Source organism: Sceloporus occidentalis, unplaced genomic scaffold (assembly GCF_023333645.1).
Source record: "Sceloporus occidentalis isolate IW3139 unplaced genomic scaffold, rSceOcc1.0.p SCAF_5, whole genome shotgun sequence".
Classification (NCBI taxonomy): domain Eukaryota; kingdom Metazoa; phylum Chordata; class Lepidosauria; order Squamata; family Phrynosomatidae; genus Sceloporus; species Sceloporus occidentalis.
Window position 1 is genome coordinate 62,211,759 of NW_028316985.1, and position 23,701 is coordinate 62,235,459.

Consider the following 23,701-nt stretch of genomic DNA (forward strand, 5'->3'; position numbering starts at 1 on the left):
AGTTAGAGAGACTCCTCCTCATCCTGTCCCAACTGCTTCCCTCAGTCAATTGTATGATTGTAAGCCTGCTAACATCATCATTTTCTAGCACTTTAATCTGCAGAACCTCCTAAATCCTTTGGTGGGGTGCTACATCGCTGAAAATGTAGATTTATAGGGTCACATTTGGTCATTTATGACTTTAAACATAAATCCCAAAGGTTATGAAATCCAGTTTATGACCTCATAACTACTGAACAGGATGCCAGCCAGAGTTTGCTACTGCCTTGCAAATTCATCACCTTTAATTTCTGAAACTGTGGTCAGGTTTTTGTGATTTCAATGCAAATAGGAGTAGGGGGGGAAAGACACCAATGTTCTATTGAGTGCACAGTTGTATAAATGACTTACCTTTTCTTGCTGTTTGTTCCTTTGTAGTATACTTCTTGATTTTTGACCACAGTTAATGTTGTTGTTGTGTTCATTTCTTCTTATTTTTTTATAGTAATGTCTAATCATCATCAATTGCTTTATACTTTGAAAACTTTTGGTTCCTTTACTTTCTCGCTGTTAGGAACAGTGGTCTAATTTTAGCAGTTTAGCTCTTAAGCTGAGGCTTATTTACTGCATCAAGAACATTTGAGAGCACTTCAGAAGAATTGAACAAAATGAAGAGAAATTGGAAGGAAGGAACAGAAAGCTGGGAAACAAAACATGGACTACTGTGGGATGCACATTGTGATACTGTGGATTATCAGACTGGCCATGACTGCTGTGAGAATGAGGATGCTGGACTAAATAGTTCTTTAGTCTAATCCATCTTGACTTTTCTTAGGTTTTCCTGTTTTTATTTATTTATTAGTATGAAAATAAGAGCTCTCCATGCACTAATTCAATAGTGATGCATCTTAAAGGGCACACAAAACACATTATAGTAATATAGCTTAAATCAGATCTCACTTTCTGCTTCCTAAATAGGTAACATGAGATGTTTAACTGCTTATAAGGCTGCTTAGGCATAACAAAAATTCAAATATATTCATGGTTAACATGAAGCCTTTTTTTAAAGGACTGACACTGAGATTTCTAAGGGCAAGTCATTGTAAAAATGAAACAATAGGGAACAAATGAAAAAATATAGGCATTGCCACATAGAAAAATGAAGTCAGTCAGAGAAAGATTATTGCAGATGGATATTCTCTGCTGAGACTAATCCCATTTACCAGAATAGCTTTTACTGCTTGGAGAAAATGCACAAAAACAAGCTCTTTTTGCTTTCCCCAAGAACTACACATGCAGCCTTCTATTATTTTGCCAATGCTGTTTTAAAGCTCAGAGTGTTTGTCTCCCTTAAGCAACACCAGATCTAGATAGTGAAACTGAGTACAGTGGACCCTTCTCTTATGTGGGGGATCCATTCCAGACCCAATCACCCACCCCCCATGTAAGGTAAATTCAGAGTATACTCAAGCGCCTCTGAAAACAATGGGGCTTGTGCATATGGTGCATGCACCATTGCCTCTTCTGGCATGCAGCTTTCAACATAATCCGAAAGCCGCGTATGGCATGCTCGCATATGACATTCCTGCACTGTACCACCAATGACTGGTGAAATGGGGGGGGGGGAGAGAATAGTTAAACAGCAACAATGACTTGCCAGTAATGGAAAAGAAGGGAAGTCACCTTATCAATATACCTTTCTTACTGGTAGGAAAGGCAAGACCTGAGTCATACATACTGCGAGATCTGGGAGAAAATGAGAACTAACTAGTTAAAATAAAATAAAATGAATTATTATTAATGATTAATGATTAACTAGAAGTTTTGACATCTTTCTAATAACTTTTCTATCTCAGAATCTGACCATAAGAACAAGTGAATGGTCAGTAGTGCCCAATATTCCCTGATGATGTCATTCATTTGTACTTACACAGGAAAATATGCTACAATACATTGGAGAAGGGTCATTCTCAATAGAATGATGGTTACATATTGTTTCATCCTCCCCAGCTGGATTTAACAAGATGCCTCCTTGATATGGCCAGTCCAAAAGGTATTCCTGCTTTGAGGCAAAAAGCAAGATATGGTTCCCTCCCTTTCACCTTCCTCATTCTATGTACAGAAGCAAATTGGACTGGTAATTGAATTTTACTTCAGCATTGGTGATTGGGCTATACAGTCCTGTGCCCCAAGGGCAATTGGAGTGATGGCCAGAGACACACTGTTTACCACCACCTTCCCCTGCTTCTTTCACCAGAGATAGTTGCCTAATGGTGGATCTGACTCCGCTTGAGAAGGGTTTGGAGTTTTGCCTTCCAACCAGCCTTCTGCCCTGCCCTCCTGGCTTCTACACCAGCACATGCTGCATTTAAATTGAAATACACTCATTAACAAGACAAGAACTGTAGGAGGGTGATGCAGATTGGCTTGGAAGACTATTTAATAGAACTGTCTTGATTCCAACCCTGTTGGTGCTCAACCATTGTAGATTGCTGTTAGAGGGAGTGCTTGGGTCCTGCAACAAAATGATGCAACCTATCCCCACCTGCAACAGGGAATGGTCAGTATGCAGTAGGAAATAGTTTGCCTATTCTCTTGTCTTATTCTAGCTGCTTCAGATTTTCTTCCATAGAGTCAGGATCAGCAAATAAAAGTCCCCCTAACAAACAGGCTCTTGGCCAGTACCAGCTCAGTTACCAACCCAAAGAGAAAGAGAGGTGTAGGCTTAGCCCTACTATTAATCAAAGTGAGGCAGATATTTCACGCAGCACAGAATGGAAATGAACTGTAAGATGCTGGAAGAGGGAACTATGAGCTTTTTGTGCCCATATAAGCTACCTTGCTCCCTTCAGGTGTGGTCCAATAGCAAATGTTGAAGAAAGACTGCCCATGTCGTCAGCTTTTGCAGTTGGAATGTGATGGGTGCCATTTTGTCATTTTGCCTCAGGCATGAACCTGTTTTGAGCTGGCCCCAGGGAAATGTACAGAGAAGGTAATGATGCCTATAGCTGCATTTACACTGCAGAATTAATGCAGTCTGACACTGTTTTAACTGCCATCACTCAATACTATGGAATCTGGGAATTGTAGTTTTGTACGATATTTAGCCTTCTCTGTCAGAGAGTTCTGGTGTCACAACAAACTACAAATCTCAAGATTCCATACGATGGAGCCATGACAGCTAAAGCATTAACAAACCACATTAATTCTGCAGTGTGGCAGCAGCCTATGTCAACAAATCTTGCTAGCCACCTACCTTCAGGAATGCAGAAGATGGATCTTGCCTGTCACTCTCCACTCATTTCCACAAAGCATTCTGCCCTTAAAATCTGTAGCTGCCCATAGCTACACAGAAACAGAAGTGTCCTTTTTATGTATAATTATCACAAAAGGTAGAACTACACTGGTGTGTTGTTAAATGACTGGCTAAGCTTTTCCAAAAGCTTTCTCGCATCCAAACCTGTTGACAACAGGGAGTATACACACTGCTGTGCTCTGAAAATTTCATGTCATTATTGATATCCACTGACGTCCAACTCAACATAATCTTTTTGTGCTTGGACAGATGCATACTATCTTATTCTTCAAATCTACTAAGTCAATATCCATTGCTTCCCACTCCCTATAAAGTTGAAAGTTATGTTATGTGTCTACTGAATACCTGGGAGATTTGTTGTGCTAGGGGTTATATCCCAGTCTGGAAATGCAATGTGCCAGATGCATACTTTGAATATTTCTTCTGAAGTTGTCTTCTGACATGATATGGTCACCCACAGGTTCAATTATATTCTGAAAACAGATGGCTGTGATGTGACAAGGCTACATTCTAACATCAGAGGCCTCATTGTAAATGTAAGTATTTGTACTCTCATTTGACTCATAGTCTTGCAGCAATCTAGGCAAAATTTTATTAGTCTATTTTTGATAAGAAGTTAACAAACATTTGCAAATTTATTCATATTTAGGATAGAAAAACCTTTGAGATTTTTTAAGTGAAGGAAACTGATAGATTCATGCATCCAGTTTTGAATACTTAACTCCTAAATATTTGGAGCAGAGACCCAGTATATAAAATAATACTGGTGGTGATGAATTATGGTTGGTGCCTCTTTTTTTCCTGCTCATATGTTCCTCTTCTTGAGCACCAGAATGACAGGTTGGTACAACATGGTCCTCACCATGCTGGAAACAGCTAAACCTATATGACTTAGCCAGTGCAAATGGGGGAGGTTTTCAGTTTAGTATATTGTTGAAGAATTCATGAAAATTCATGCCTTTCTTCATTTGCAGAGGGGGAAAATATGGATGTTTAAAACATTCAAAGGTGGGGGAAACTAAGGTAGGCACATGTTCCTGTACCTAATGCAAGAAGCCATGCCCCATGTTGCTTGAAAGTTGTCTAAAAACACAACAGAACTTGGAAAAAGATAAAGAGACAATTAGAAACCGAGGGACTTCCTAGGAACAAGATTCCTATAAAGCATGGGCCCAAGAATGGAAGGGGCAGGGGGCTGATCCCTCACTAAGGCTAGATTGGGGGGGGGGGGCTGAGCCCTTTCAAATGATCTCACAAAATTGTAACACCAAGCCTCCTGTGTGTAGTTAATGCTCCTCAGAATGATCAGTCAAAGGTGTACTAAATGATCACGCACTAAGAAATATTAAGACAACAGTTGTTGTTGAGCCCACTCAGCAATAGTAACGGCTGTCTGCAATCTATTCTATGCACACTTACTTGGGAGTAAGCTACAGAAAACACATGGAGGGCACTTCTAAGTACACATTGGGCTTGTGTACTACTTGTGTTCTTCATATTTAAGGACTCTAGTAGCATGTTTCAAAGATTGTGGGTGGGAAAAATAATTTGCCCTCTCTTTGCAAAGACCTGCAAAGTAGGCAAAATCAAAAACAAGAAGCCTACCTTTAGGAGCCTCCATCCTAAAAAAAACGGTTCCAGAGTCCTTATCAATAAGACCTAACAGGGTCAACCTGCTAATACAACAGCATGAACTTTTTTGTACTTTTTGTTTGTATGTTTGTTTTTTTATGCTGTGAAGCCGCCCTGAGTCCCAGTCCTGGGAAAAGAGCGGGAAATAAATAAATAAATAAATAAAACAAATGCTTTGAGTTGCAGATTGAACACCATTGTCCTGCCCCATCCCATTCCTTCCAATAAATAAATATATTTTTTATTTTAATAAAAAGAGCTCCAGTCAAAAGCAGGACAACAACCAAACCAGAAAATGTGCACAATATTAAAAAACAAACAAACACCTTATCTTATTACATTTTATTTTAATTTCCTAGTCATGGATGCTGTTTTTGTACAGAAGGTTGGAAAGATGCACCTTCTATTTCTAATGTATTGATTTATTAGAAAAAGAGAAAAGCATCATTTACCATTTTTGTTTCAGATCTTATACTGTCTTAAACCCAAATATACTTGAACCTCAAGTGCTTTTCTGATACAATTGTTCTGAAGTCTTAAGCAGTAATAAATTGTTTCTTTGGAAGATAACTTCAGTTATACCTCCAACTGATCTGCTATTACAGTAAGGTCAAAAGTGTCACAGTGCCTGATTAATGGAACTGATGTGCAGAAACTGTTCAGAGCTGAGATCCAATTACAATATAGGTCATAAATCTATGTATTTCTGTCCATATAGACTTTCATACAGTATTAATTTGTGCTCGGAACCATCTAATGTCTTAGTGCTCATAAATGTTTTTCCTGACATCAGAATCAAGACACCAGCTAACACTTCCCATGTGATACCACAGTTACTTTTATTAATGTGATCTCTACCCATAATCTGTCGTTGCTAACTGTGGCAGAATGATGCTATTTAATTAGATAATGGTAACTACTTCCTGATTGGAAGAAGGGAGCTTCCTGCAAGTTATTTTTGGCCCTATAGCAAACTTAAAAGTATATGTGCTACATATATAGCTCAGTGCTATTGGAAAGAGGTTTAGCCACCAACTATTTGTGTTGTAGCTTTCTGAATGATGAATGGAGTAGAGTAAGGTGCACACAGACTTGACAGATGCCACTAATCATATGAAGGCTTGCAGGGAATGTCAAGGTACATATGAAAGTCATAGGGTAAGCTAAACATCAAAGGAAAAGAAAACCTTCCTGATTGATATGAGGTCAACAATTAACTTTGCCTCCCTTCACCCAATTAATTAAATCCAGATGGGAAAAGTCAGATAAGTTTGATAAGGTAGGTCAGTTAGACTAATGCATGTCAAGAGAGGTCAAAGTAGTGAACAGTGAGCATGGAAGTAGCCACAGGGGGTAAGTGTCAAAGCAATGAATGACTGAGTTAGAAAAGATAAAATGGAATAGTTTTCACCATGTTTATACAATCTGGCTTTGTGCTCGCAAAGAAGCTAAGAGGCGTTACAAACTGCCGCTTTGCGGTGGTCTCCCGGTGCTGCTGTTTGCTCCGTGAGGGAGCCGCCGCAGCCAAACCGCGCGGCTCCCTTACGGAGCAAAAAAGAAGCTCCAAAATGGAGCTTCTTCTGGCAGCGCACTAATGACACCGCGAGGCGCCAATGGCGCACTCACGATGTCATTAGCGCTGCACAACGTGCGGACGCACAGCGTCCGTTATGTCAAGATGGCAGCGGCCGTGTGGAACGGCCGCTGCCATTTGTTATGGACAGAGTCTGTAACAGGAATAGGGGCATCTGGAAGAGACGCCCCTTTTTTAAACTGGGACGTCCTGAGGACGTCCCAAGTGGCGGTTTCTAACCCGCCTAAGATTCCTGTGAAGAAGCAATCTAATATCAGATTCCATATTTCAAAAGCTTGAAAAGGCAAATGCATTCTTCTTGAAAGGGACTGTACAGTTACTCCCACATTTGCAGAAAAGAAATACTTTAATAATTATGAACATATATAATGTCCTAAAGAGAAAAAAACTTCCATCAGGTGAGGACACTGAGGCAAACTCTCGTTGTGTCATCATCTTTTCTGCAGGACAGCACACTCTGATCAAATGCCTGAGTCAGCAGACAATCTAATAGACCCAAACCTGCAGAGATATCTTAAAAAGGTGGTGGTGGTGGGGGGACAGTTTAAAGAGGCAGGACATACAGCACGCCCACACCATATGTGGGCTCACCATATGCGGACATGAGATCACGTGGACGGCAAGCCCTAATATGATGATTGGAGCTGAACAATTCACGGAATTTGCCTTACGCGGGGGGGAGGTTCGGAACGAATCCCCCATTGTACTTCATTTCTTATTTCTATTGTTTTTGCATAAGTTCACATGATAAAAGAGTGCAAGGCCCATTTATGAGCACCAATCACTGCCCTCACTATTATTGTTTCCTTAAGGGGTTATGTAGCGAGCCATGTTATGTGAGACTGCTTATCAATCATCTGGATTTGTCAAAGCCTGGAGACTGACTTTAGCTTACAATATCAAGGATTAATGTGCTTAATATGGCTGCCATATGGAAGATGTGGTGGATTTCTCCCTGCATGAGTCCTTCATGTGAATTCATTTGAATCCTTGATCCCCATGCTTTTGCATGTTATCACATCTTCCTAGAGATGTGAAGGCCTCTAAAAGGAAACTAAAAGGAAAATTCTGGGAAGAGAGTTAGGATTTTTTGTTTCTTTCTTTGTTTCTGGTTAGTTTTCTTGTTTATTTTTGTTAATGAAATCTTCATATTTCTACCCCTTTTGTCCCCATAAAATTATACATGGTAGCTGTATCATATTAAAGGCTTACAAGTCTAAGGCTTACTTACCAATACACAGGTGGGTTATAAACCGCCATGAAAGTACAGAGTCAGTCCGTACTAGGGTTAGGAAGGTGCGGTGCTTACGCACCCCCCTAACCCTAGTACGGACTGAGTCCATACAAAATGGCGGCTCCCCTTCCACATGGGGGCCACCATGATGACGTCACGACCACGCCTCCTCTATACGGGGCGGCGCGGACATGATGTCGTCGGTCCGTGCCAGGGTGCTTAGTGCACCCTTTGCGCAGACCAGGAAGGAGCTCCGTTTCAGAGCTCCTTCCTGGTTTGCGGCGCCGCTTTGCATCGCTGGGCGCAGCCTTCAGACGGCTGTGCCCAGCGAAGCAAGGGAGAAAGGGGCCAAGTGGCCCCTTTCTCCTCCTCCCCGCCACCGCAGGGTGTCCTTGGGGCTTGAAGCCACAAGGACACCCCTTTTCAGGCTGCGGGGAAGCGGCCTTCTGCCGCTTCCCTGCAGCCTGGAAAGCAGCAGATCGGGGCCTCGGAAGCTGCCGGTCTGGCAGCTGAGGCCCCAATACACCGGGGAAAGGGGCAGGTACAGCCCGCCCCAAACGGGCGGTCTGTAACCCACCAAAGTTTCATTAATATTATATTGGAACTTTCTTATATATAAATGGAACTTTGCTGAAAGTAAATGTACTAAGCACAAGGGGAATACATCAGTTTGGCTATCCAGTTGTTGTTAGACTGCATCTGTCATGATACTTCATTATTGTGGCCAGGACTGCTGGGAACTGTAGTCTAGTGAAATCAGAAAGGCCTGGAATACATCAGTAGCATAGGCGGGTTACAGACGGGCAAAAAGGGGTGTGTTCATGACGTCATGAAGGTATAGCCTTCAGACGGCCCTTACCTGAATGCCGCCATGAACACACCGCCCGCACGCCCCAAGCGGGAAGAAGCGGCATTAAAAAGGTGCTGCTTTTCCCCGCTTCTTTTCTATATACTGCGCAGCTGCGCATCTCCGTCTGTAAGCATCTGCACCGGTACGCCAGAATTGCTACGCCGCTAATTTAAGTTGCCCATTTAAAAGCTCCGAGTCAGCTGCGTCGCATAATGAGTCGGGGTCCTGGAACATGCGCAGTTTGCACCGAGGCTCTAATTAGAGCGTCAGATGCCATGCAGATGTGGAAGCTGCAGCACAGCTGCACTCTATTTTAATGCTCGTAACCCTAACCCTAACCCTAACCCTAACCCTAACCCTAACCCTAGAGCAACATGTACGCATGCACTGCTAGAATTGGGGAAAGTTTGGAATTTAAAGTGAACCCCTACACACATTCCTGTGCCATTTTCACCTAACAATAAAAAACCCCTAAAACTTTAAATATTTACATATGTACAAGGGAGGTGATGGGGGATGGCAGGGGGACAGCGGTGGCAGCGGCGACAGCTGTGGCTGTGCATTGCAGATTCAGCAAGAGCGTGGGGACCAAAAGGGAGGAGGCATCCATGATGCTGGTGACATTGGCAACGTGCAAGCGGACAAGGATGCCAACACCAGCTGATCACCAGCTGGCAGGAGAACACTATTGTTCTTGGGCAGGGCGGGGGAAAAAGTTTTAAAGGGGCTTGGGCGCTTTAAATGTGCACATAGGCTTTTTGCCGCCGGTGCTGAGCGCCGCAGCTGCGCAGCTGCGCATCCGCCAGCCGGCAAAAGAAAAAAAAAAGCCCCGTTTTTGGCCGCCTGTGCAGAAGCTGCCTCTCTCTTTGCAGCGTCCTGTGAGGTGGCGGTTTGGAAACTGCGGGTCAGAAACGGCCCCAGGTGAGGCGTCTTCACTGCCCCCCATGTGGAAGCCCCATCACCTGAGCCACGCCCCCAGGGCGGGCGGTCTGGAGGCTCCGTATTCAGCAGAATACACCTCCAAGACGTCTTCCCCTGCCCGTCTGTACCCCGCCATAGTTTCCCTTAATTTTACTGATGACCTTTTCTTACATCAAGACAAAATACACAGAGAAGGCAATCTCAATTGCTCCAAAACTGGAGAGAGACAAACATTTACCAGGTAAGATCCACTTGGGTTTATATCACTATCCATGATCTGTAATTACTCATTCTAGTAGTTGAGCATAAAATACTACCTTAAAGAAGCACAGCCTCCTTGTCCACGTAGCCCAGTTTTGTCTATTCCAGGGACAGTGGAAGCACTGCCCATAGGCCAAATGTAGCCCCAACTACATTTTGTGGGTCTCGAAACCCAATACTCCCAAATTTTCAGCCAGAAGAAGCCTCCCAAAACAGCTACCCAATGTGCAGTTTTCACTCCTAGAGGACTTCAAATCTCCAAAACCCCTAAATGGCTACAGTGAACCTGGAGGTCACAATTGGAAGTTACTTTGGGTTATAAAAATCACCAGTTTCTGACAACCTCATAGCAGTGGGGCCTGCTGTGCATACATAGGTGTGAATATTGGTCCTCACACTATTGCGGTTGCCCAAGCCCAATCTATTCTGACTGGAAACCACTCGATTAAAGGCCTTTAAAACCATAATGCCTATGGACCAAATTGTATTTTGCACATTTCACTGAGTGGCAAAATAGTAGCAGAACCTCAAGGGATGAATGTCATATTCCTGGCCTCAAAGCAATATGAGCATGCGCTGATTTACTTGTTGGCTAAAGAGCTGAATCATACTACTGAGACTGAGGCTAAGTTTGCAAAATCAGAACCCAGGACCCCACAAGCACTGACCTTCTCTGAAGCAGAGAAGCCAAGTGATTCCTCTACCACCATGCCTTCCAAACAATGAAGGGTATAGTTTTTTGTGGGTTTTTCGAGTTACATGGTCATGTTCTAGAAGAATTTATTCTTGATGTTTTGCCAGCATCTAGCAAAACATGTTTTGCCAGCCACATAGCCTGAAAAACCCACAAAAAACGATGGATGCTGGCCATGAAAACCTTCAACTTTACAATGAAGGGAATACACAAGGCAGCACATCATCAAGCAAAGAGGAAATGCCTATTTCCAGGACCAGAACTGAGCCTTGTTCTGTTTTGATCTGGGGATCCTGGAAATGGGAAGGATATAGGCTGTGGCTACATCAGATACAGTCTCATCTTTTGTCCCAAGGAGGGTTTTCAGAAGGTCTCCAAACCAATTTAATGGTCATTGATATTTCCAAGATGCTTAGCTCAGAGCTACAGTCTGAGGACTTCCCAATGGTTGGGTGAAGGTAATTTTTGTAGTTAGATTGCTGAAAGGGTTGTAGGAAGGACAACTCCTTATTCTGGGATGAGGAAATTCAACCCTTTCTCTGGTTGCCACAGCTCTGCTGAATGCAAGTGCACAGGGTGGAAATCTTCCACTGATGCCATCATAGATTCCTAGATATTATTAGATTCCTTCTCAGATTTGTCTTTTCTTTGAATGTTGTTGGTTCTGTGGTCAATAATTGGTTATTTAAAACATTTCCATGTGTATGTTATTGATGTGGAAAGTGAGGAAGAGGAACCAGACCTTCAATATTATGTACACTACTAGTCTCAAACCAAGACTTTAGCTATGAATGGAGAAATCAGAGGACAAGGACAGTTAACACCTATGATTTAGAAGAACAGGACAATATTGCAGTCCTGCCTGTCATTAGCCTGATGTTTAATGTAGATGTTAAAAGGAAACAATACACAAGCCCAACTTCTCCCGCTCCATCTTATGTTTTCTAGCATTCAATCTTCAGAAATAAGTTCCATCAGTTTCAATTAAGTAAAGTTGGTGAAAACAAAGATCAGCTTTCTATCAGATATTCAATCAGATCCCTCAGCTCTGTTGTCTGTCTTTCTGTCAATACTGATTCCCTATGGTTTCTGTGCACACAAATTCCAGAAGTTTATTTGCCACTACATCAATCTTACATGAACCAGAAGAGAGAGAGAGAGAGAGAGAGAGAGAGAGAATGGCCCATATATCTGTGAAGCTGTACTTCAAATACTTCAACTAATATATTTTTCTTCAATTGGCTTCATCCTCTGGAGGCCAATAATTCTTATAAAGTGAGATGGGGAAAGGGCAGCAAAATATAAGTACAGCTACAACTGTGTGTCAAGATCCCCTCACAAAGCACACATACACTCATTAAGCACTGTAGGAGATATTTTGCTTAGGTATAATCCTAACATACAGGGAAGAATGTGAAGATATTACGACGATATGAGACAGGTGTATGCTGACTGACTGAGAAAGACTCATAAAGATGACCCCAGTTACACATCTGCAATATTCACATACACCTAACGGATTGCATCATTAAAAAGCAGCTTAGGAAGTAATTCATTAGTCCTACATTGGCTTGGCAGATTGTACAAGTCAGCCAAGTAAACCTTTGCCTCCTTTCCACTTCCACAGTCTCATGCAAGCACCGGAGTTGTTACATGCTACCATATGCCTCCACAGCCATTTAGTGCCTGGGAGCATCAGATCCTCTCTGATCTTGGAAGCTAAGCAGGGTCAGCTCTGGTTAGTACTTGGATGGGAGACTACTAATGAGCAGCAGGTGCTGTAGGCTATATTCCCAAGGAAGGAACTGGCAAAACCACCTCTGACTATTCCTTGCCTAAGAAAACCCTATGAAATCCATGGGGTCACCATACATCAACAGGCAACTTGAAGGCATATACAAAAACAGAAAGCGATAGTTGCACCTTGGCAGGGTCTGGCTGCATTTCTACCACCAGGAGCACAGAAAAAACATAACCCCCCTGGATTTTCTGGTTTGAAAAGATGGTGTGGGAGAGCAAGGATGTTTTTGTGTCCCAGCTGCAGAAATGTAGCTGGACACTTACTCGATATTTCCCACCCTCTCTTGGCCACCAAATAGCTGTGGGAGCTTTCTCCAGCAGTTCAAGTGTGAGTGCAGCTGCATGTACAGGGTAATTACTGAGTAATGATATATTGAATATATCCTTCATCAATAACTCCAAAATAATATATGCAGGTGTCTAAGGCATACAAAAAAAAGATGATAATCTAGAGGTTAGGTGGGTTGAACTGCAAAGAGCATTCCATAAATGGGTGATGAGTGTGAAAAACTGAAAAGACCTGCTTTCTTGTTGTCCTCCCTCTCCAACTTTCTCTTGGAGGAAATCTTCAGATGTTGATCTCAGCTTGTGTATGTGTTGATGTCAGGAGTGCTGCTCCATCAAATATTAGGATATCAAACTATATTATCGAACGCTCTATAGGACCAAACCCAAAATATATGATATGATGATAAGCACCTTGAGCATCTTTAAAAGGGGCTTAAACAAAATCCAGGAACTAGGATATTAATGGTTGCTATTCACTGAGGCTATAGTTACCCTTAATAAGCCTCTGAATACTATTTGCTGATGAGTGCATGTGGGTGCTACTGTAGCCACACCAGCCTTGTGGATTTCCCATGAACATCTGGCTGGACACCCCATGGACATCTAACTGTGGAAACAGAATGCTGGTTAGATATGACTTTGATCTGATCCAGTGAGGTTGTGTGATTGCACATGTGTGTGCTGTATATTGCTGCTGCTACTGCTGTTGCTGCTGCTACTACTACTACTGATGATGATGATGATGATGATATCCTGCCTTTCCCTCACTTTAGGCTTGGAGCCAAGGCAATTTTCAACAGTTAGACAGCTATAACATCAGTCTACCATCTCTCTCTGGCCTCTTGAATCTCCCAATCATTATTTTATTGATTGCTTTGCTTTTTGAAATAATGTGGCATTAAATTTATTAGACCACTCTGACAACACCAAATATCCTTGGTCTGAGTTGAAAAGTAATGTACTGAATGCATGCATGTACTCAGTAAATACCTAGTCTTAAGAATTATGAAAAAGGAAAAGGGATATTTGGATTAACCTTTCTCCTTAGTGTTGAGTGGCATTATTATTATATTATTATTACTATTATTTTGCTAAGGTTTGATGCAGATAGTATACTAACAGAATAAAACCAATAGAGAGGAAATAATGTGAGAGCTCTTTGTATGTTTACCATGCTCAGTGCTCCTGAATAGAATCCAAGTATTTTGAACACATTGAGGATGAGCTCAGATTTATCTATAATAAATTTATTTGTATCCCGCCCCTCTGAGAACAATCGGGGCGGCTAACAAAGTTAAAAATACAAAACATATAAAATTCCTGGTACCTTCCCCTCCTTAAAAAAGTATTAAATTCAATGTGATATTTAAAAAAACAGAACAAAAAACAACAACAAACACACAAACATACAAGTTAAAAACTGACCAGAAGGTCAACAACATCCTACCAACAAGCAACCAGTGGGAGCAGCAGTATCTTTCCCAGACGTTCTTCTAAGGCCGGGTTCTCTATTCTGGGAAGGCCTGCCGGAAGAGTTACCAATAACTGTTATTGTTATGTGTCTTCAAGTTGTTTCTGACATATGGTGATCCTATGGCAAATCTATCACAGGAATTTCTTGTTAAGATTTGTTTGGGGGAAGGTTGCCTTTGCCTATCTCTGAGGGTGAGAGAGTGTGATGTGCCCAAGGTCACGCAGTGAGTTTCCATGGCTGAGTGAGGATTTGAAACCTGCTCTCCAGAGTCACAGTCCAGTGCTCAAACCACTATATGACACTGGATCAAAGACAGAAAGATATCTTGCAATTGTGAAAATGAGCAACCACATCAGGTCTTGAAAGGAATGAACCTTTTTGGTTTCTTTTTTGACTGTTGGGGTATCCACTTATGAAATAGTACAGAAGAAATTTCACATGGTTCAAGTGCTTGATGGAGCTGTTCCTCCTGCTCTGTTGTGAGAACTCAAGTGAAGAAAAGATGAATGGGAGAAATATGTGCTCTACTACAGACCAAAATCTAGTAGCATTCAGATTTTTGTTTAAAAAAATAATAAAGGTAGAGTTATTTTTCAGAAATTACAAGTATAATGATTACTAACATGCTTTGGGGGACTCAGAACTATAATTTGAACTGATTACCTCTTAAAAAGAACTTATCACACTCTGTGAACTGGCTAACTGTTCCTTAGTTTCCCTCAAAGACCCTTTCTGCAATTTTATTTTCACCTGTAATTTAGTGAAAACCTGAGCCAATCTCATTTTATTTCATTGGCAATTCGCTGATTCCAAAGCCACCTTGTAAATAGAATGAGTCATCTTAGTTGTGCATCCTGGATAAATATCTTTAAATAAATAACCACTCTGCTGTGCAAACATCATTCAAAAATGCAATTAAACATAAGACTTATTCTGCATAGTGGTTTTTTTTAAAAAAAATACAAAAGAGTATCGAAGCCATGGATTTTCAAATGAAGTTTCCCTCTGAGCTTGATACCCTCAAGGTCATACTGTGGTGACTTCATTTTTCATAGTCAAAAGAATGATTTAGTAATAATGGTGCTAGCGGACAATAGCATCCAGTGCCTTCAATATAATGATATTCAGTGTTGCATAAGATAATGTATGGGCTATTCTTATTCATGTTTCTCACTGCACCCATACAGAGTGGATTCATTTATTAGAAAGTCCCTTGCATCTCATTAAATACATTGTAAAGGTGGGGAATAAAAGTACGAAGTTTTAAAAGAGGTGGTCACGTTTTTACAGTTTTCCTCATTAAACGAAGGTGTAAATAACTGAAGCACTTTTGTTTCTATTGTGCCAACAGCTCACAGTGCAGTGTTGGCACAGCTGTGGTGCCAACAGCTTGCTTTGGCATTTACAGTAGAGCAGAACTAGAATAGGGTATAGGGAATCACAAAGATGGAATGGATAGGAAAACCTTTAAAGCGGAGGTGAATAACTTTGTGGCCCTCCAGATCCCTCCAGGATTGTGGAAGTTATAGAATGCTGACTGTTAACCATAGTTTTCTCCATATTTGAATGTTTTAAACATCTATATTTTTGCCATCCTAAAAATGAAGTAAATAGGGCAACTAAAATTCTATTATAGGTAGCACGTACCTCCCTTGTTGAAACAGCTTTGCTAGCTACCAGTTTGTTTCCCGCCACAATTCAAAGTGCTGTTTATGACTTATAAAGCCCTATACAGCTTAGGTCCAGATTATTTGAAGAATGGTATCTCTCCATATAAAAACCTGCCAGAACACTAAGATCTTCAAAGGAAAGCTTTCTCTTGGTCCCAGCACCATCCCAAGCTTGCTTGGTGAGACCTGAGGGAGAGCCTTCTCAGTGGCTGCTTCCACCCTCTGGAATTCCCTTCTACAGGAGGCTGGGCTGGCCCTCTCCCTGTTTCCCTTTGCCAACAGACAGAGTTTTTGTTTTTTGTTTTTTAAATTAAGCAGGTCTGTAATGCATAAGCAGGAAAGCTTCTTATGGGAAGGGAGAGAGGTTTTTTTTTAAAAAAAACACTTTTGAATGTTTTTTATTTTACATCGTTTGTAACATGTTATTTTAATGTGATGATTTTAAATGTATTTTAAAACTGTAGTGTTTTTAGCTTATTCTTTTATGAGATGCCTTGGATCCTAATCCAGGAGAAAAGCAGCATATAAATAAATCAATACATCAATAAATACACCACAAAGACTAGAGACACAGGCCTAGTACAGACCATGAAACGGTGGTCTGAAGGTCCCTGTTTTTACTTCGTAGGGATAGCGCAGCCGCCAAACCACACACTGTCACTCCAGAGTAAAAAGAGCCTGGAAAAACCAATGGCGCACTTGTGACATAACTGGCGCAGTGCAATGTCTGGATGCTATGCATCCATTACATCATAATGGTGATGCCCATGTACTTGGGATGCCGCCATTACTGTGCCGCCATCACGTATTAGTCCCTAACCCTAAAATTGGCACCATCATGGTGCTTTTTCACGGTCTGTACCGCATCTCAGTTACCCAATCCCGCTTTAAAATGTTTGTGCACCTGCCACCACAGCTTAGTCAACTCAATCCAAACTACATTGTATTAGCACTGGTAAGCAGCTTTGCAGAAAAAGAACTTGGGCTAGGGATGCCATATCCCGGTGGCCGCTGGGAAAATCCCGCTTTTGGGGGCCCCTCCCGGTCCCAGGCCGGTTTGGCCCCCAGCCATGCATTTGTCCCGGTCTGGGGCCCGCTCCTGCGGCCATTACTGCTGCCGCTAATGCGGCTGGTCGCGGCGCCAACCCACCTCCTCCTTCCCTTCCTGGAGTGGTGGGCAGTGCCAACCCACCTCCTCCTCCGGCTCCGCCTTCCTCCTCCTTCTCGAGGGCAGCAGTGCCGCCGCCGCCACGCCTCCTGCGCCAGAGCTTTCTCGCCCGCGTGAGTGGGGGGCTCTAAAGCAGGAGCTCGTCCCCTGCTTTGTTGCCAGCTGGCCATTGGCCAGCTGGCCAAAGGGGACGGGCTCCTCAGCACGCGCCGCCCGGGCCTCAGCAGGGGCCAGCGGCAGCGATCGCGACGGGCCCCCGTGTGCCTTCCTGGCCTTTAAGGAGTCCTGGGACTCCTTAAAGGCCAGGGAAGAGGGAGGAGGCTGGCCGGGATCGTGGCGATTGTGGCGATCGCGGCCGGCCCCCGCTCCCCTTCCTGGCTTCTAAGGAGGCTTGGACCTCCCTAGAAGCCAGGGAAGAGGGAGGAGGCCGGCCAGGATTGTGGCGATCGCAGCTGGCCCCCACTCTCCTTCCTGGCTTCTAAGGAGGCTTGGGCCTCCTTAGAGGCCGGGAAGGGGTGTGGGGTGTCCGCCATTTTAAAAATGTCCTACATTTGAAAATGTTGTCCTACATTTGTCCCGGTTTGGCGGTCCTGACGTATGGCAACCCTAACTTGGGCAAGCTCTTCCATAAATGGACACAAGGAATGAAGCAATTTTCCAACTGCCTCCCAGGTTTAATGAAATTCATCATATGGACGACCTGTATACAGCTACACTGACAATGCTAAAGATCAAAGTATTTCAAGACAGGGCAGTGATCCTGAAAAAGGAAAGAGGCCAAGCAGTATTTCTTGAATCTTTTTAATCCAGAGATGGGACCATGTCTGATGTTGGACAACAGTTCCCATCATTCTTGCTATTGCCTATGTAGGCCAGCAGTGGCATCACAAGGGTTGGTGTCACCTTTATTATTATTATTATTATTATTATTATTAGATTTATTTATAAAGCACCGTAAGTCTACACAGCACTGTACAAAATCAAGTAAAATCAAAATATATAAAAAGCCTGCCTATGGCGCACAATCTAAAAGTTACAATCTAACAAATTAAAAACATCATAAGAAACAAGTTAAAACAGCAAATATCCACATGGTGTGGTAACTCATGGTGTAACCCCTCATTGACTTCCTCCCATTACCACTCCACACAGAATCCTTAGGAATGTTTCTTGTACTAATATTACTCATGAATCAAGATTCCTATATATTACCGAATCTAATGGTCATAGTTGTGACATAAACAACTAGCAAAATTAAAATTGCATCTTGAAATTACAATATCATATGCACAGCCAAAATATATTTATATGTGTATAGTTTCATGTGATATGTGGGCCAGTGTAGTGTAGTGGTCTGAGTGTTGGTTGAAGACTCTTGAAGACCAGAGTTTGAATATCAGCTTGGCCATGGAAACCCACTGGGTGACCTTGGGCAAGTCACACTCTGTCAGCCTCAGAGGATGGCAATGACAATGGCAACTGCTCCACCCCGAGAAACATGCCAAGAAAACCCCATGAAAGGTTCACCTTAGGATTGCCATAAGTCAGAAATGACTTGAAGGCACATAAGAAGAAAAACAACAACATGTTTCATGTGACTGAAGTGAAAATTTGGTAAAAGGTGATACAAATTTTAATTTAAAAAACCTTAGGGTGTCACCTTGTGCGGTCTGCACTCTGTGCACCCTCCTAGTCACACCATGGTTACAGGGAGTCCAGCAGAATTTGGAAAGCCACATGCTGCCCCTCTCTCCATTACTCTTTGCTGCTAAGAGTGAAAAAATGTTCACAGGAGACTCAAGCCTCTTCTGCCATAGGAATATTGAAAACTATTTTATATTAGGCCACAGTATTTATCCATCTCACTCAGTACGGTACTGTTGACCCTGACTGATAGTGGCTCTCCAGGCTGTCATGAAGGTTCAGCACCTGAATCTTCATGTCACCTTATAGCTGGTTAAGTCTGTGAAAACCTGTCAGTTTCATTTTCATTCCATTTTGTCAGAATCCCAGTGGCTTTCTCCTCCCATCTCAGTTCTGTACTGAGTTGTAAGGCTCCCCCACCTTTCCAGCACAGAAATGCGTGTGCATTTTGGCAAACAGTATGTATCTTGGTATGCATATTTCTACTTTTGTACATTTTTCTCCATTGTCTAAAGCATATTTATGTTTTTTTTTCAAGGACACACATACTGAGACATTCACAGTTCAGAAAGGCATATGTGGTTTTGTGCACATTTTGCCTTTGCTGAAACCCATAGTAAACCTCATAAATGCACACATTTATGAGAAATGTGAACCAAAGACATGTCTTTTCCATCCCTGTACCTGCTCCTATAGCTCTTAGTGTCAGAGACTGAACCTCCCGCACCATTTTCTTCTGCACCACTGTTCTAATATTTCTATCAATGTGGAAAATTGAGCAAGATATGGCAAACCAAGACAAAGTTACACACTATTAAGCCTGGTTCATTTCAGCATGTTATAATTAAACATATGTATAGTTTATCCTTTAAAATAAATGAGACTTTAACTGTTTGAATTTGAACCCAGATTTTTGCAAGTGTAAACATGCAATGCCAGTAAACTGGTATGATGAAATCATTTATAGGTGAACAACCTCACTGAATCCAGTCAGTGACAACATGGCAATGCAAAATACTACTCACGATGTAGATATCATAGTTAAGAGAAATACTGGGTATCTCTCCCCACCACATATCATAAACATTGCTGATACCCACAAGAACAAAAACAGTTATTAACATGGATGGAAAGGAGAGAGAGAGAGAGAGAGAGAGAGAGAGAGAGAGAGCAGTTTCAATTTGTAAATGTAGTTGATTGATTTGGTTTTTTTTTTTTAAAAGGCCACCCATAAAATAGAATACATGCTTATTTTACTTGCTAGAAAACATCTCATTCTACCAAATAAAATAAAATAAAATTCTTTGCCAAACAAAGAACTCTTAGGCCTTGTCTTGATTTGTTTGATGGGCTCCCATTTTAGAAGCAAAATACAAAAGAGCAAAGGCTGGACAATCTACAAGAAATTATCTCCTTAGAATCATTGCTTGGGAAGGAGATATCTGACATAACAAGCTGCCATCTGACAGGGTGATAATATGTTGGCACAAAGGGGGGGGGGAGGGAGAATGAGAGATTGCTTTCTGAAAATGGTTTTTAATTTCTTTCACTTTGCGGTGTGTGGTATCTACATATTGTACATTTACAGCTAGGAAAGCCTTTTCTCATTGTTTTTTCAGTCTCACAGTGGAGCTTTTTTATTATAAAAATTACTTCCTTTTGATTTCTTCCGCCCCACTTTTTTCATTTCTGTGCCATCTGGGAAGAGAGAAACCTCATTTGTAAATTCACCAAACTCTTACCAGGCAAAAGAAAGCTGAGAAAATCAAAAAGCATTCCTCTCTCTCTTTTTTCATTCTGTCTTTTCCCCCCTCAAAAGCTCATTTGGCTTTTTCAAACAGTTCCCTAAGAACACTGATGTAATGTGAGCCTATTAATAGCGACTGCAAAAGAAACATTTAATTTGACTTTCCAATGACTTGGCTGAACAGCACATGCCAGAGTGGAAATCTAGCAAGAAAAAGCCACTTCAGCACTCTGGAAGAAATATTGGGACAAGGTACCTGCATGACAATAAGAAGGTCAAACACTAAGATGAAGGAAGCCAGAAAGGCTCTGGAAACCTCATCGCTTGGCAGGAATCCACGATTCAGCTTGTCCCAGCTGATCCAGTCAGTTGTGATGACAAGAACAACCACTGAGGTCAAAGTAAACAGAACAGTCCTGGAAAAGGGAAAGAAGAAAAGAGGTTATCAAATCACATATTGGTAATGGTGGTGGTAGTGAGAGAATTACAAAGTCTCTTGTATTTATCTATTGTTTTGTGCCTTCGAGTCATTTCCAGCCTATGATGACTCTAAAGCAACACTATCAAGAGATTTTCTTGGCAAGACTGGTTCAAAGTGGGGTTGCATTTGTGCTCCCTAAATCCAGGAGAGTGTGCATGGTGGGTTTTGATGGTTGAATGGGGATTCAAAACCTGGTTTCTCAGAGTCTTAGTCTACACCATGTTAACTCTGTAGAACAGATGACTGAAATTGATCCTTGTTACATGTCCAAGTCAACTCTGACTTATATCAGACGTATCTGAGTTTACTTGGCAAGAGTTATTCAGGGGAGGTTTGCCATTGCCTTCCTCTTAGGCTGAGAAAGTAGGACCTACCCAAGGCCACCACGTGGAATTCCATGGCCTAGAAAGGATTTGAACTATGATCTTCTACAGCCCTACTCTAGCTTCTACATCATGCTTCTACATCTTTTTGAAACAGAGGGGAAGAATCTGTGGCCATCAAGATTTTGTTGGATTGCATCTCCCATCAGTCTTAGTTGGCACAGTCAATACTGAGGAGTGAGACGTGTTGAAAACACTTGGAGAAACATGCATTCTGCATTACTGTTTTGACATGACAACACTTCTATACATTCCAAATTTTACTGAAATGCTGTGTAAACCTACAACTGTGTGGTATGAATACACTCAAAAGAGTTTTTGCATCTAGCTTCTGTAATTGTGTATTATGGATACACCTCTAAGGACTTTTGTTCAGAATTGCATCAAAATAAGAGAGTGGCTACATTTGTCTACACAGGAGACAAAATTGTATATTTGTCTACACAGGAGACAAAGTTTGTCTACATAGGAGACTGAGCTTTTGAAAGGGAATGATGTGGAATTGTAGAAGGAGTAGTTATCTTGTTATGCAGATGAGGCTCTGAGGCGAAATCACTGCAGGCTTTGTGAGACTTAACAAGAAGTAAGAACAGCAACTTTATGAGAATAGGAAGGGTCCATCCCACAACTTTTTATAAGGTCTGTCTAGGCATGGACTGCAGTTACTGGCAGCTTGTGGTCTTAGGAGAGGGCACCTCACTCCACTGTGCTTGGGTGAGATGACTTCCTGATTAGACCATGAGCTGCCCCTCGCTAGAACTTCTATCACACAACAAATGTGATTTGCAGTAATATATAACAATATCTAGAGCAGAGGTTCCTAACCTGTGCTCCAAGAAGCCATTAGGGCTCTGCATGCACTTCCCAGGTGCTCCATGACCACTCCAGGAAAATGAAAGAAATAAAAATTGAGTGAAAGTAAAGAATAAGAATATATTCTTATATATACTCCTAAACACCATTAACTTCTAAGGCACAAGGTAGGCCTCTTAGGTGCTCCATCATAGAAATAAGGGCACTGTGAATAAAAAAGGTTGGGAACCCCTGATCTAGAGGGACAAATATTCTATATCTATGATCTAAATTGAGATGAATGAGACTGGAAAATTCAGGAGCAAGATTGCTGAGTACATGTGTGGGCAATTCATGGTCTATGGGCATTTGAACAAGCCTATGTAATTTCCCAAGCCACTACTGATGCATTCTGCCACTACAAATCACATTCTCAAAACCATGGAAAACATAAGAGGGGTGCGCTGATGGGACAACTGTTGTCACAGGGAGAATGTACAGGGATCACCCTTACAATAACAACTGTGCTTTCGTCCACCCAGAAATCACCTGTTAGGTGGACTAGTGGGACAGTGCAATTCCAATGGGAAAGATGGTGCATAGAATCCATTCTAATATATCAGTCCTCCTGAAAATGTGTGATTATATGGTGATGTATGTTCTTATGCTTGTAGTGCAATAGTCAGCTGACTCTCTTCTGGCAATTACTAAAGTGAGATTTTTCCATCACAAACCCTGTATGTGGGAACATGCTCCCCATTGCTATTTTGAAGACAGAAACAGTTTTATGGCTTTTGATGACAACCAATGATGAACTTGTTTGCTTAGGTTTTCCCCTAGTTTTTTGTTCCAGTTTGTATACCATACAGTGCTTTTTTGTTTGAATGATCATTGTTATTTAACTTGTTGTATTATTTGGGCAGTAAGCAATCTGCAAATTAGAATGGATAGAATGGAGTGGAATAGAATAGAATAGAATAGAATAGAATAGAATAGAATAGAATAGAATAGGACATGCTTTGCTTTTTTTGGCCCACCCACCTGTGGCTCTGACTCTGCCAAAATTTGACTGACTCCACACATTTCTGAAATGGGACAAACACATACACAGGTAATACGAACTTCAGAAAGACACAGGTTTCCTTCCACAGCTATAATATTCTGAACTCTTTAATGATCACCAGCTTTTCTTAGCCAGAAGGTGGAAAGTATGCCATGTATGCCTTTGGAATCTCAACAAATAACAAAAATTTAACAAAGGGCCAGAACAAACCAGAAAAAAAAACAGGCTTCCTGGTGGCTTGGGGGTGTGGCATATGCACAACACAAACTGCTGTGAAGCTGCCCGGCCGTTTACACAGCGACAGCTTTTCAGCACTCCGGTGACATGGTGTTTAGATGCTGCATGCCACAGGAACACCCTTTTTTCTGGCACAAAAAGGATTAGCATTATACCACTTCTTTTTGTGCTGGAAAAAAGGTGGATCAGGGTTGTAGTGTGTGGTTACCATGGCCTTGATCTGGCACTCAAAGGCGCTGCGTCAAGCCACCCCTATACAGCCATCTGTTTCAGACCAAACTTTTGTAAGTATAAAGGCCTTTAAAAATTCTACTATAATATTACTTTCACCCCAATATTAATGAATGGTAAACATGCTCATTACAGTATGACATATCCTAACAAATGAAACCCACATTTATTTGAAAAGCGTAATTTAGGCAATTCATATCATTTTGCCACACAGCCATAAAATTGCTTGCTCTGGGCTGTCT

General features: G+C 41.8%; 1 protein-coding gene across 2 annotated transcripts in view; it reads right to left on the minus strand.

The window, feature by feature from the left end:
- Window positions 1–23,701, minus strand: part of TMEM117 (transmembrane protein 117) — a 297,239-nt gene that overhangs the window by 51,927 nt on the left and 221,611 nt on the right. For both annotated transcript variants that reach the window (XM_089524261.1, XM_089524263.1), the window contains exon 6: window positions 20,529–20,688. In XM_089524261.1, the coding sequence (XP_089380387.1) occupies window positions 20,529–20,688 (160 nt within the window). The remainder of the gene's footprint in view (window positions 1–20,528; window positions 20,689–23,701) is intronic.